Source organism: Tenrec ecaudatus, chromosome 2 (genome assembly GCF_050624435.1).
Source record: "Tenrec ecaudatus isolate mTenEca1 chromosome 2, mTenEca1.hap1, whole genome shotgun sequence".
Lineage (NCBI taxonomy): Eukaryota > Metazoa > Chordata > Mammalia > Afrosoricida > Tenrecidae > Tenrec > Tenrec ecaudatus.
Window position 1 is genome coordinate 157,941,137 of NC_134531.1, and position 13,198 is coordinate 157,954,334.

The 13,198-nt window shown below is 50.9% G+C and overlaps 1 protein-coding gene across 1 annotated transcript in view; it reads left to right on the forward strand.

The window, feature by feature from the left end:
* The first annotated feature begins 6,683 nt into the window (after positions 1-6,683).
* ABLIM3 (actin binding LIM protein family member 3) overlaps positions 6,684-13,198 on the forward strand; it is a 143,686-nt gene continuing 137,171 nt past the window's right edge. The window contains exons 1-2 of the mRNA XM_075543154.1: positions 6,684-6,817; positions 7,203-7,300. Of these exons, the coding sequence (XP_075399269.1) occupies positions 7,255-7,300 (46 nt within the window). The 5' untranslated portion in view covers positions 6,684-6,817; positions 7,203-7,254. The remainder of the gene's footprint in view (positions 6,818-7,202; positions 7,301-13,198) is intronic.

The window sequence follows — 13,198 nt, forward strand, 5'->3', positions numbered from 1 at the left end:
CTAAGGCCTTCAGTACAGTTTTCAGTTCTTCCTTCAATATCAGTGGCTCTTGATCATACACCAGTTCATCAAGTGCATGGAGGCTGGCCAGTTATTTCAGCGAAGTAACTCGGTGTATTCGCTCCAGCCCCTTTGGATGCTCAATGTTTTACCCACAGAAACCCTCAGCGTTGTAACTATTGAGTTGTGTCGTTACACATTTCATTATAATCCTGTGTGTTGCCCTCCCAAGCTGTGCTCTGAAGTCATCGCTTCAGGTTTTTTCACTTCCCTGTGGCTGTGTTATGTTAAAGAGCAACTTTCAGAGCCTCTTCTGACATTAATCTTGGTCTCTTTGTTCTTTTCTGCCTACCATGGCTGACCCTGGTGGCATCTAAAATACCAATGGCATCATTTTCAGCAGCATCACAACATGAAAGCCATGTGATCCAGCAAACTCTCAGGTGAGCAGTGGGCAGACAGGCCACGTCTGTGGAGAGGGTTGGTGGGAAACTCAGTGCCGTCCATCAGAACATCAGGGCCTAACCGTGCACGGGGCTATTCGCTGTTCATGTGAGATTCAATCTGAAGCTGAAGGACATTAAAGCAAAGGGAGCCAAAGTAGTTTGTTTGTCAACATGTTCATTTCACTTGGATCCACAGTCAGCACCCATGCAAGCAGCGCTCATCAGATGGCGACTCTCACTTGGCAGATCTGCTGCTGAAGCCCTCTTTAAAATGCTCAAAAGCAAATATGCTCCTTTGGGATTGCAGCATGCCTAACCCACTCCGTGAGCCGTACTCCCCTAGTGCTCACTGCTCTCCTTTGATCTCTTGTAAAGATAAGGCTTGACCCCAGCAAGAGGCGACCTGCATACGGGTCCGACTTGAGTCAAGCCCTCTCATGAGGCAGTGACTCCTGATACATCCCACACTGATAGTGCCTCGTTCAACTATTGAAATGAGGGTTTACAACTCACCACAATGGCGGGTAATTACATCAGATCACAAAATATGAAACAACACAATCCTGGAAACTGAGTTTTAGCCAAGTTGACACATATTGGGGTTGGGGAACATAATTTAATCTGTGACACCATGGCCTTTTCCAATCAACTCATACACACACAAAAACTGGACGATGAATAAGCAAGGTCAGATAAGATGTAACACCTTTGAACAGTGGTGTTGGCAAAGAATACAGAGCATGCCGTGGATTGCCAGAAGAATGAAGAGCTGTATCTTGGAAAGAGGATATCTAGATTCTCTGTAGAAGCGATGGAAAAATTTTGCCTCACTTACTTTGGACATGTTATCAGAACAGACCAGTTATCAGAAGATGTCCAGGAAAAGGACATCATGCTTAGTTTTAAAAAACAGGAAGGTCCTCAACTGGGTGGATTGACATAAAAGCTAGATCCATGGGCTCAAACACAGGAAGGATGGTAAAGACCGTGCAGGCCTGGGCAGGGTCCTTGTGTCATAGGTGGAGTGGTTATGAGTTGTAACCGAAACAATGGTCCCTAACAACAACAACAACAACAGGAAACACACACACATGAGTCAAAAAGTACTACAACAAAATAGCAAAAAAATGTTTATTAATCCAAAAAGGAAGGAGAGGGAAACAAAACAAAGATAATAAACTCGGATAGTGAAGAAACAATTAAAAGGTAGAAATAACAGCAACAACCAAATGATTAAATCCAGAGACCTCAATATAGGAGGAAAACAGGAACGTGACAGTAATAAAACAAAATTTCAAAATAAATACATAAATTAGCAAGTTGCACATCCCGGGAGGGTACTAACTTGTTCCTTTTCCGGGTTCTTTGAGTTTGAGCAACAGACGTGAGTCTGAAGGGGAAGAGGGGGGACGCAGGGTGGCTGGGAACTGATGTCCTAGAAAAAGTGTCCGGGAACAGCCTATGTCAGCCCCAGAGAATAAGCAGGCGTGTTGTTGTGGCAGAAGAAATGCGTCAGCACCACTCTCTGGATCCTCACACAACTGAGGCAGGTTTTCATTTCCTTAAGACTTCTTCATCATACGCCCCTGTGACTATGCTGGGTCCTTTGAGAAAATCCATTAAGGTGGCCCCTTTGGAATCCAAAAATACGGTAGCCACAACCTGTGTAGTTAACCTCTCTGCTTGAATTTAACGGGCCCAGAAAATTCCCTCTGGAGACACTGTTTTGATTGGACCTTTTGGTTTAGGGTCCCTGGTGGCGCTACCTGTTAAGCATTGGACCGCTAAGGGCCTTGATGTGGCCTATGTCGATCCATCTCATTAAGGAGACTCTCCTTTTGTGATAACTCTACCCGCCAGTGAATTCAAGCCACGGGGAAGAGGGGGCCCTTGGCTTCTGTAAAGAGTAACAGCCTCGGAACCCAGGCAGGGTCACTGTGGGTTGGCATGGACCTGAGCTGTATGCTCCCCCAAAGGGATTCGCATTGTATTTTTTTTCTGCAATGTTCTTATGTGAACACACATCATGAAATTCCTCGTTAACTACCATAGATCGGGGTCATGTTAGCAACTGCATATAATTTTTCAGAAATAAACATGAGTACTTACTTATCTGGACATGATATTCAAATAGTAAGGGAATAACAAGTAGACACTATTAGATTCCAACTACTGCTCTCATCAATCTCACACCTTATGGACTACAGGAATTTTGCATTTCCAGATGAAGAAGAGTGAATGGGAACAGGACAGGGCTGGGACAGACAAGAGGGGCAGGCGGATGCGATGGAGGAAAGGAGGACGGAACCGGGTAGGACTGAGAGAAAGGAAACTGGAAAGAAAAGTTGGGGGCTGAGCTAGTCGATAATAACAGTGTTGGATGGGGGGGGGGGGTGAGAGCTGGGGAAGAGCACTGGAGCAGGTCCCATCTGGGTCAGAAAGTTGGGAGATGGGGCTGCTGGAAGAGAAGCGAAGCCCAGGTTGTGAGGGGTGAGGGGATGGTCCTCGGCTGAGCCATCCCACAAAGTTCCCTTGGCAGAAGGTGGAAAAACTGCCTCTCAATGCTCTTGCGACATGGTTTTCCAGACCTCAGGAACATTTGCCTGTTTTCAGGGGGACTTGTGTATCTCCAGCCTGGAATCTGAAAGTCCAGAACAACTTTCTAAACAAAGGGATCCTTTGGACCAAAGTTCTCAGCGCCCCTCTCGCCCAAGGAAAGAGCCAGGATTCTGCTCCTCTGATGCCTTTCTCAGCTGATCCCACAGAAAAGCCTTCCCCCAGCTTCCTCCTGCATCTTTCCAGGTGGCCACGATTGTTGTCAACATCCTCAAGGGCATAGCGTCTTGGCTTCTTTTAACCCCTGCCTTCACATCCTTAAGACCATGCAGGGAAATTGAGATTGTTTCTCCAGCAGAAGTTATTTGAGATTGCTCCAAGACCCATGAATTCATCAACATCCAGCAGGACCTATTAAAAACAACCCGAGACAAGAAAAACGAGTCAATTAAGCTCCCTGTCGTCAGCAGCAGCCAACAACAACAACAACTGTCGGAAAATTATGAGGTATGCATAATCTCTGGCCACCACTCCAAGGAAAGCCCGACAGGTCTACAGAAGTAGAAAATGACAAGCTTGTCACTGAGGGCAGGTATCAATGAGGGGTGACAGGCATAATTAGGGTACAACAAGCCTTCATAAGCCATGCATTTACGCTAAGTATTTTAATATACACAGCAATCCATGAGGAAGAGACTGTCATTAGAACCATTTTACAGATGAGGAATTTGAGATTCAGAGTTGAGTACTTTGTCCCTGGGCCCGGGCCTAGGAGGGGCTGATGTTGGAATTGGAAACAATATGGCACTACCCCAAGCAGCAGGAAATGGGAATTCCATGGGCTCCAGCAATCCCTCTGCTGGATAGAGGCCCTAGATAAGTCAGAGTCAGGGTGTGAACAGACATAAGCATGCTAGTGTCTGTGGCAGTGCTGTTCACAAGGGCAAACAGATGGACCTGAATGCCCACCCAAAGAAGAGTGGACAGCGAAACTCTGATGGAGACCCACAACGGAACATGATGGCTACATGGCTACAACACATCAAGGAAACCATGAAACGCCTCGGGGCCCGGATAGACTTGGAGAACCTTACGCCAAGTGAAATTAGTCAACCACAAAGGGACATATATTGTATGAGAGCACTGCTATCTTTTTTTTAAGACACAGACTTTCATAGCAAAGAGAACAGACTCTGGAGGCGATCAAGTGAAGGAAGATGAATCCGTAGGCTACAGCAAGGGTAGGCAAACTCTTGAGATGGAAGAGTCAAGCCTGCCCCTCCCAACAGTGTCAATATATTCAAGAGCCACAGATGTATTTTTACAAACAAATGAAACCATCGTTGTTTGAATAATATCCTTCACATTTTTCTTTTCGATTTTATTTCAGAACCATATCTATGTTCGGAAAGAGCTGCATCTTGGCTGGAAAGTGCAGGCTTCCAACCCCTGAAGTAGAGGGTCTACAGACGTTAACCTGAGAGAAGGGGGAAATCGTAACCTACAAGAGGGAGGAGAGACATCCAAGAAGGAATAGGGTAAGCTATTGAGGGTGTGGGTTCGTTTCAACCATTGAACACAATTTGGTGATCTGAAATGTAAAGTCCGCATCTCATTCACCATTTTCAAAATGTTGCAAAAAGGAACATGATGGACCTGGACTGTTAAGTGTGGACCTTTCATCGGGGCACCTCTGGGTTGACCTACTCCGTGTGTTGCTTGTAAATGTTGTCTGAAATCTCCGTGCCAAAGGATTTGTGCCCATGAGGTGAGGGCCAGTGTTTGTCTTGCTCACCTCTGCATCCCAGTAGCCAGCACAGGGTCCCGCCCGCACAAGGAGGTACTCGCTGAACAGTAGCTGAGTGAATCCAGCTACTTTCTTTAAAATGCAGCTACTTTTCTTTAACCCTGTCCTATCCCGTGGCATGGCCGGAACACTGAGAGCAAAAATGAGATACACTCACTGAGAGTTTCTGTTGCTACTTTGTAAATGTACCCAAACTTTCTCCCTGGGGGCAAAAATGTCTCTCCCCAAGCATGAGAACCTAGCAAGTTACCCACAGTTTGAGGACTGATTAAGGAATCTCGATCTGAAAAAGTATCCCTTAGGAAGTTTAAAAAAAATATATAGATTACCCATGTTTCCAAAGTGACCTCTTCCTTTTTCAGTAGCCAAGAGTGGGCTGTGAATGCCGTGGGATTCTTGTTAGCCATGCAGAGCAAGGAAGTCGGCAGCCTAGGACCTGCATGCGTTCAGATAACTCAGGTAGGGGTTACTATGACCAACACAACTCTGAGAGCCACAGTGGAGAGCTTAAGGCTATTTTTATACGCTTTGGAACAAGCCTAAAGAAACTATCAAAATCGGTTTCAAATTAACTAAGCTATCAGTTTGTTGAAAGACTACTGCTTTTAATGGCTGTCTTGGCATCATGAACCATATGATTTCGCTCCCCTTGTATATGCTAGAAGCGTGGTATTTATCTTAAAAGGTGTGCTTTACCTACTGTTAAGAGAGTGGCTACCCTAGCCTTAGCCTGATATCCCAGAATCCAGTGCACTGAGTCTGCACAGGGGCCCCGAGCTAGACATGAGGAGATCTGGTCTAGTTTTGCTTCAAGATGGTGTGTCCTTGGATAAGCAGCTCAGCCTGGCTGATGCCATGTCGCCTTCTCTACACATTTCAGAAGTGGGTGCTCACAGCTTCTCTGTCCTACACATGGCTTAGCCAGAGACAATCTATGTCCCAAAGTTGTGCTTATGCACGCATGAGTTAGGTTCAGAAGGTGACAGGCTAAGCAGTCAGAGATCTGTAGAAACTCCACCCAATGGGATCAATCGTGACTAAAAAACACGAGGATATGGATTTTATAACACACCTATCTGTACACACTAATTACAGAGACAAACACTTTGAGACCAGAGTTACTTGACCACACAGAAATGGGTGGATCTGCGAGACTGAGTCATGAAGCCACAGACACACCTGCTGTTTTCCTCAGTCAGCGCGGTGTTTCAGGGTGGGGGTGCCCAGACCTTCCCCTCTGAGTGCTATGTATCATTCGAACCGGGAGAGACCTGGGTCAGAAGGTCAACCAATCGTTACTCAACACCTACTATGTGCCAGGCACTTGGGCTCTTGAACCAACTTGAGTGACAAGACTTTTCAGGAAGCTGAGGGCAAAGAATTATTAAACAATTGAAAATGATGACTTCGTGCAGAAGGGCACGTGGGGAGGCAGACAAATCAAGAGGCTACAGCAAGGGTTAGCAATGCAGAGCAATGCAGGAGAGGTGGGGGGCTGCGGCTCGAGGACCCTCTACCACTGGGTCTTCTGGCTGATCCTCACATTCTTCAAGTTGAGACCCCAAGCTTGTCAGCCAAGTTGGAAAGGTAACTGTCTTCCCACAAAGCCAGGCCTCTCTTCACAGTCCCCTCAATATGACTTGGTGGCTCTATCACCCTCTGGCCCTTAGACCCCAGTAGCCAGAGGTGGGAGGGGGAGACACACCCTCTAACCCTTCCTGCATCGCCCCAGACCCCCTGCACCCCCAATCTCCCTCCAGGGCCCAGCGGGCAGCCTAGGAGGCGGGGCGGGACCTGCTGCACGCGCGGGCTGCCAACAGGCGGCAGCAGCGAGCGGCCGCGCCCCCACCTCCCCGCACCGCCCCCCGCGAGCCCGCATCATGGATGGCGAGCTCTCCTATTGCGCTTGGCTCGCCGGGCAATCGGAGAGCCCCCGCGAGGACCGGGACCCATGAGCCGGCCGCAGAGGCCCGCACAGGGGCCTCCAGCTCCCGACGCCCGCCCAGAGGTGAGTCCGGCGGCCGGGTCGCCGCTCCCAAGCCCCAGCCCCAGCGAGCCGGGCGGGGACGCCTGGAGCAGAGCCGGCGCCCGCGCTGCCCCCGCCCCGCGCCCTGCGGTCCACACCCCCTCGGCTCCGCTCGGAACCGCGGCGCTGCCAGAGCCCGTGCGCTGCCCGCCGCCTCCGCCCGCCTGGGTCCGAGCTGCAGGAGCCTCGGCGCCGCCGGCTCTCCCTCCGCCTCCCGCTGCTCCTCCCGCACCCTGCTCTCACCTGCGCCCTCCCGGCGCGCCCGCCTCCCGGGCCAGTGGCCACAGCCCGGTCCGCGAGAGGACGGCGGAGGGAGGGCGCGCACCTGAGGATACGGAGCGGGCACCCACTGCCTTCTCGCCCCCAGGTGATGTGCCAGGACCGAAGAACAGGAGATTGAAAACCCCGCTGGGGCCTGCATGTTGAATGAGAGACCGGGGGAAGGCATCACCATGAACACGAGCAGTAAGTGGATCCCTCCTCGCCTTTGCCATGGGAACCAGGGTGGGGGCGGAGGTGCACGAGCCTGTGCCCGCGCTGCCCGGCACGCTGGAAGGAAGCCTGGCATCTACCGGGACGCATGGCACCCAGACCCCTTCCTAGTGCTTTTTGTGCTGGTGGGCAGAAGGACAGCAGACTGGCTTCCCAGGATACTGGCAGTGCCCATCGCTTCTGCCTGGGAGGCAGCTTCTCCCCTTCCAGCAATGCCTGCGGAGGCCTAGGAAGCAGGAGTGCTGGCCATTGTCTGGCTGCGGGGGGCTCCGCAGAGACCTCCCTGCACACGTCTGGAAAAACACATCTGGAGGGCTCTCTGTGTCCCTGAGCTTCAAGGCCGGGCAGGGAGGCCAGCTGTGAGTGGGTGGGTGTGGGCAGGCTGTGGATGGGAACGCGCAGTTTGATCAACAAATCATTCCTGAGCTTACCTGGGAGTCTAGTGATGGTGAAATGCCGAGCTCTGTGCAACTCCTGCTGTGTGTGTGCGCGAGTGTGCGTGTGTGTAAGGGGGGGGGGCGTTCTGCACACACCCACAGGCTGTTTGGTCATTCTAGGGAATGAGAAAAAAGGGGACAAACCGTCTTTTGGAAGGGGGCAGCACGGGCTCTATCCTGCCAGAGGCAGAGACTGCTTTGCAGAGCCCAGATCAGACATCTTGCTGCCGATTGGGCCTGGGCGCTGAGACGCACAGTCAGAACTATAAGAGAGGCACTGTGTGGTCTCCCCAGCATGCTCCGTGTGAGCCCGGGCACCAGCTGGGGCACGGTGGCCTGAGCAGAGGCCTGGGAAGAGAGATCTGAGGTCAAGCTTGTCATTCCAGCTCTGGGTGGGGCTCTGGAACCAAAGGACAGACCCTAACGACTGTCACTTCCCCCAAGTCTGTGATCTTTGCTGTCCGTCCCTTCTCTGGGTCTCAGGCTGCTCATCTGTAAAACGAGAGAGGCTCTCCTGGGCCCTTCTAATCTAGGAATCTACAAGTTTCTTCCGGAGAGGGAACAAACCAACCAACCTAGGGCTGAGTGGCCAGTTCAGAACCCTGGCGACTTTCTGAGGCCGTGACCAGACAGCCCTCCCTACTCTCCCACCCTCCCGCCATCTCGAGGCTGTTGGCATGGAGAAGAGGGAGACAAAGCAGCCGCCCGTGTGATGGAAATGAAATGTATTTATTTACTATGGATGTGTATGACTCATTTCTGGGCTGTCTTCCTTTGTGTATTACATATCAGTGCTAAGAACGCCAGTGAGGCCGTACGCTGCCTCTTACAGCCAAAGAACTCTGCGCGGGAGTTTGATGGTGGGGAATGGTTTGGGGGCTTCGTACCAGGCTTGGGGAAAGAGCAAAATCCTGTCCACCCTGGGTGCCATGTTGCTTCTGCGTGCTGCTAGAGAAATTAAGATGTACACTGCCTGTCACTTCTCCATCTCTACAGAGGCAGGGATGTATGTATGGGCGTCCCTTCACCAAATGACAGAAGAGAAAGATGGCTTATCCATTTTTCAAGGTCCTAAGAAATGAGGTAGCTGCCCCTTCCTCCTTCCAGAATCCTCAGGAACTCTGGTCCTATCTGAGTATTTCTGAATGAAGGAAAACAGTTCCCACGGTTTTCTTGTTCTGTTTTGAAGATCCCATGTCCAATAGAGTGGAATACAGCAAAAGATGAGAGCTAAGACAAATGCCCTTCCTGCCTCAGGGCCTTTTCCTGCGTAAGCGGAGGGGTCTGTTTCCCAGGAGCAGTGGGGAATGGAGTGCAGAAGGAGACTGAGCACCCAGGAAGGGCTTCCCTACAGGGCTGCCCAGGAACCACTCTAGAGGCACTGCAAGCTCACGGCTCCCTGGATGGGTGGGCTCCATAATCATCCAGGGTCTTCCTGGCCTATGGGGAGGAGGAAACTCAGACTTCACACAAGCGAAGGAGTGACACTGTCACAATATGGTGATGACAGGCCATTGGCAGGAAGTCTTTGGAGTGACCTGACTTAAGAAAAGATGCTCTTCCCTTTGAGATGTGAAATTCTTGACTTGATTCTCATGCCTGAAATTGTAGCTAACTCTGACTTGGGTTTGTCTTTAACTTCCATATGGTAGTTGGGTCCTCATAAGCACGTCACCTCCCCATTCTCCCTGGATGCTCACACCTAACCTGGGAACTGGGCACTGTGACTTTCATTTCATAGGGGGCACTGTGTAGCTAATGCTCAGTAACTTCCCCAGGCCCTGCAGCTAATTACTGCCTTATAAAAGGCACTTAAGCTTGCAGCATCTTTGGCAGTGTGTATGTGCCCAGTTGCCTAATTGCTTCATCTGGAGAAGAGATGAGAATCGCAAGAGCACTGGTCTACCTCAGACGACAGAGTGCTGGCTGTAGAATCAGTGATCCCTCGATGTCGGTCTTCTTTGTCCCACTTGTTAGTGATGTGGCCTTCAGCCGGGTTGCCTCATCTGTCAAACATTACTACTTCCTCTTGGAATGGGGTCTAGCTGTGATGCTCCACACAGAATGCAGAAGGTGGCATCTTGAGCAGAGTTGGCATGATGGTCATGACCGGTGGGGTCATGGTCAATGTGTGGTTTTTGCCCTGGTTATCGCCCTGGTGGCCTTTTGCCTTTGGGCAGGTTGAAAGGCGCCCTCTTGGCCATCCTACCTTGGTCATAAACTGGGAAGAACGCCTCGTGTGTCCATAAGAAAACTTCCAGAATAACTAAGGTAATGCAGGAGAAAATGCTGGGTACACACCTCCCTGTGGTTGCTATGAGTGAGAAACGTCTCTTAGAGGACATCAGCTGGATCGTTGGGTCATCCGGTGCGTCTTCAGTGCGCAGTCTCCTTGTATCGGAAGCCCTGCTCCTGAGTGACATCTAAGGGAGAATGGGCAAGTGGGCACCTGAAAGAAAGGAAATTTGATCAGACCTGAGCCACATGTGACACTTGGAGCCACTAAGTATAAGGTCAGAGAGCTCCTGCAGACAAGACACAACGTCAAAGTCCTGAACAGTATGCCCAAGGCTTGCTTACACCTTAATTTAAATGTTTCATCCAGGGAAAAAACAAAAGAAAAACTGCCATCGAGCCAACTCTGACTCATTAGTGACCTTATAAGACAGGGTGGAACTACTCCCTTGGACTTCCAAGGCTGTGACCGTTAGGAGAGGAGAGAGCTTCATTTTCCTCCTGCGGAGGAGCTGGTGGAGTCAAACTGCTGATCTTGCAGTTAAAGGCCCAACGAGGAAGACACTACACCACTGGGGCTCTGCTGTGTGGTCCATGTAAACCTAAATGCCCAGGGTCCTGCTGAGAAAACCGGAACTTCCCAGGAAAGTTGGGCTTTATACTGAGACAGCCTGCTTCCTTGGAGTGAAGGCTTTCAGAGGAGAGTCAGGGGAAATAGGGCAGCCATGGGTCCTCAGTGAAGCTGCAGGTGCTGAGCCTCATTCTCAGCCTCGGTCCTGCGTCTCCTGACTTACTGAGACAGCCCTTCCAGCCATTCTCTACCCACCAAGCCCGTTGATCACACTCTGCTGAGACATTCCCACCATTCCTAGAACGAGAGGACAGACTCTCCAGCACCCTGCCGGGTCCCTCGTGACTAGTCTCAGCCTGTCCACACCTAGTCACTCTCCATCGTCAGGTTGCACCCACCTCCTTCCACTCCCTCAAGGGCTCTTGCTTCTTTCTGCCTCCTTTGTTGTCTGCCTGAGAGTCCTCACCTCCCGAATGTCAGCCCCCATCTAGCCCACATGTCACTTGAGCTGGCCACCATGCCCTTAAGAGCTGCACAAAGTCTTCCTCCACCGTCCTTCAGCACGACTAATGTCCTCTGATTTTATAGATATATTTTTTCTTGTCCCTGTTCCTCAAGAGCCTTTTCCCTACCATTCCACACCCGTCCCGTGATCATTCGTTAAAACCCCATGCTACTTGTCCGCAGGTATTATGAGAGCTGCGGTGTGTAGTCCTGGGTGAGAGCACGTTCCAGGGAATCTCTTGGTGGTGGTTTACATGGGCCATTTCCCTGAACACAGGCAGCAGGGAAGCAGCCGATGCAGACCCCTTGTTCTCATACAGTCATCAGAGCCGTGGTGGCAACGTGGACCTACTCTGAATACGGTCAGACAGGAATCCATCTTTGGCGATTCCCTGTCCATGTCTCCAGCTCCTCTGTTGGTCCCAGGAGTTCTCAAGGCCCTGGCTTCAAAGCAAGAGGATGCTGAGTAGGTCTCCTTGTGCCAGGGCATCTGGGAGCCAGAGTCACATCTGTGTCCCTTGAAGAGGCACCTTCCTCACATAAGTCAAAACCTCCCAACATCTCTGAGGGTACGCTGGCATCATGTGTAAATGTGCCATTCTCCCTCGGTTGGTAGGCTTCCTCTTGCCCTGCTGGTGTTTTTCATGGATTGATGGGATAGCAAATTACTTGTTTGGACTAGACGTCAATTTTTGGAAGTATTGAGGGGTCATATAATTCCTTTAAAAGTGTCATAGATCTGGGGTATGGACCCTTGAGCTCAAATCATTCCCTATCATGGACTCTCTGTGACCTTGGATGTGAATTTCATCATGTATGACCTGGGAGGAGCAATGCCAATGAGCACGCCATAATAAGTTCTTGGCGGCCGGCATTGAATGTGAGACGGCCATTGTGGAGAGCAAAGTTCTGGAACGGTGGCGTCTTGAGAACTAAGCGCGCTGATTGAAACTGAGCCTGTTCTGCTGGTATTGCAGCCTGCGATTGGCTTTGCACATGGGAAGCTCCGAGCCTTCAGGAAGTCTTTAGGAAGATCACTTAGCTGGCATTCTGTGACATGGTAAGGGTTGAAAAGGGCAAGCCAGGAACTTAGACTCCCAGGTGAGAGATGATTCAGAGTTTCAGAAAGGCATCGGGTGGCTGTAAAGATAGAAATAGGGGGAGGTATGCAAGACTTTTTAGGAAATAAAACATTGCTTGACCTAGCCCCTGATTGGGTATAATGTGAAGTAAGGGATTCTAGCAGTTAGAGTCTTGGTGTGCAGTGAGGTGGGTGGGGGGTGGGAGACAGCAATTTGAGGGGAGTTAAGTTTTTAAAACAAACTCCTCACATGCTTGTGGTAAGGTGTAGATAACCAAGATCTCCATCCAGAGGCTAGGAACAGTGGCCCACAAGCCGCTCCAGCACCAATGCTCCAGACCTAAAGAGCTGAGGAAGGAAGCCGGGGAGCCTGTGGGCTGCGGGGTAAGGGCTGCTCTTAGGACCTGCGGGCCTGGTTCCATGAAGGCAGCCAGGTGAAGGCAACCCCCCCCCCCAAACCCACCAGAGATCCAGAGGCCGCCCCTGCCCTCTGCTCTCCTCTAGCTACACCCCCCTACCCCACCCCCATCCGCCGAGTGGGCTGGATCTATCCAGAGGCAGGAGATGCAAAAAAAAAGGCACTTCAGTGGCCCATGGTGGGCAGGTTCCTGGGCCCCAGGGCAGCATCAGCAGGAAGCATGTGGACCCCAGGGGGCAAGGAGGAGCAGAGTGGAAGACGCCTAGCACAAGGAGCCTTCCTGGGTGATGCATGCCCTTCCCCCAGAAATGCTGAGCAGTTCACAAGAACGGGGGTCAGTGCAAGCACAAGACAGCAGGCCAGTCTTGAAACCGGTGGTTCTCCACCTTCCTCATGCCGCGACCTTCTCATACAGTTCCTCGTGTGGTGGTGACCCCCAACCCTAACGTTAATATCATTGCCACTTCATCACTGTCATTTTGCTACTGTTATGAATCTGGCGAACCCTGTAAAAGGGTTGTCCGACCCCCCCAAGTTGAGAACCGCTGCTTTAAAGCCATGCTCACTTCATAAAACAGGGATTATTTACTCTACAATTATAGGTCAAAACAACAACTACGAGACA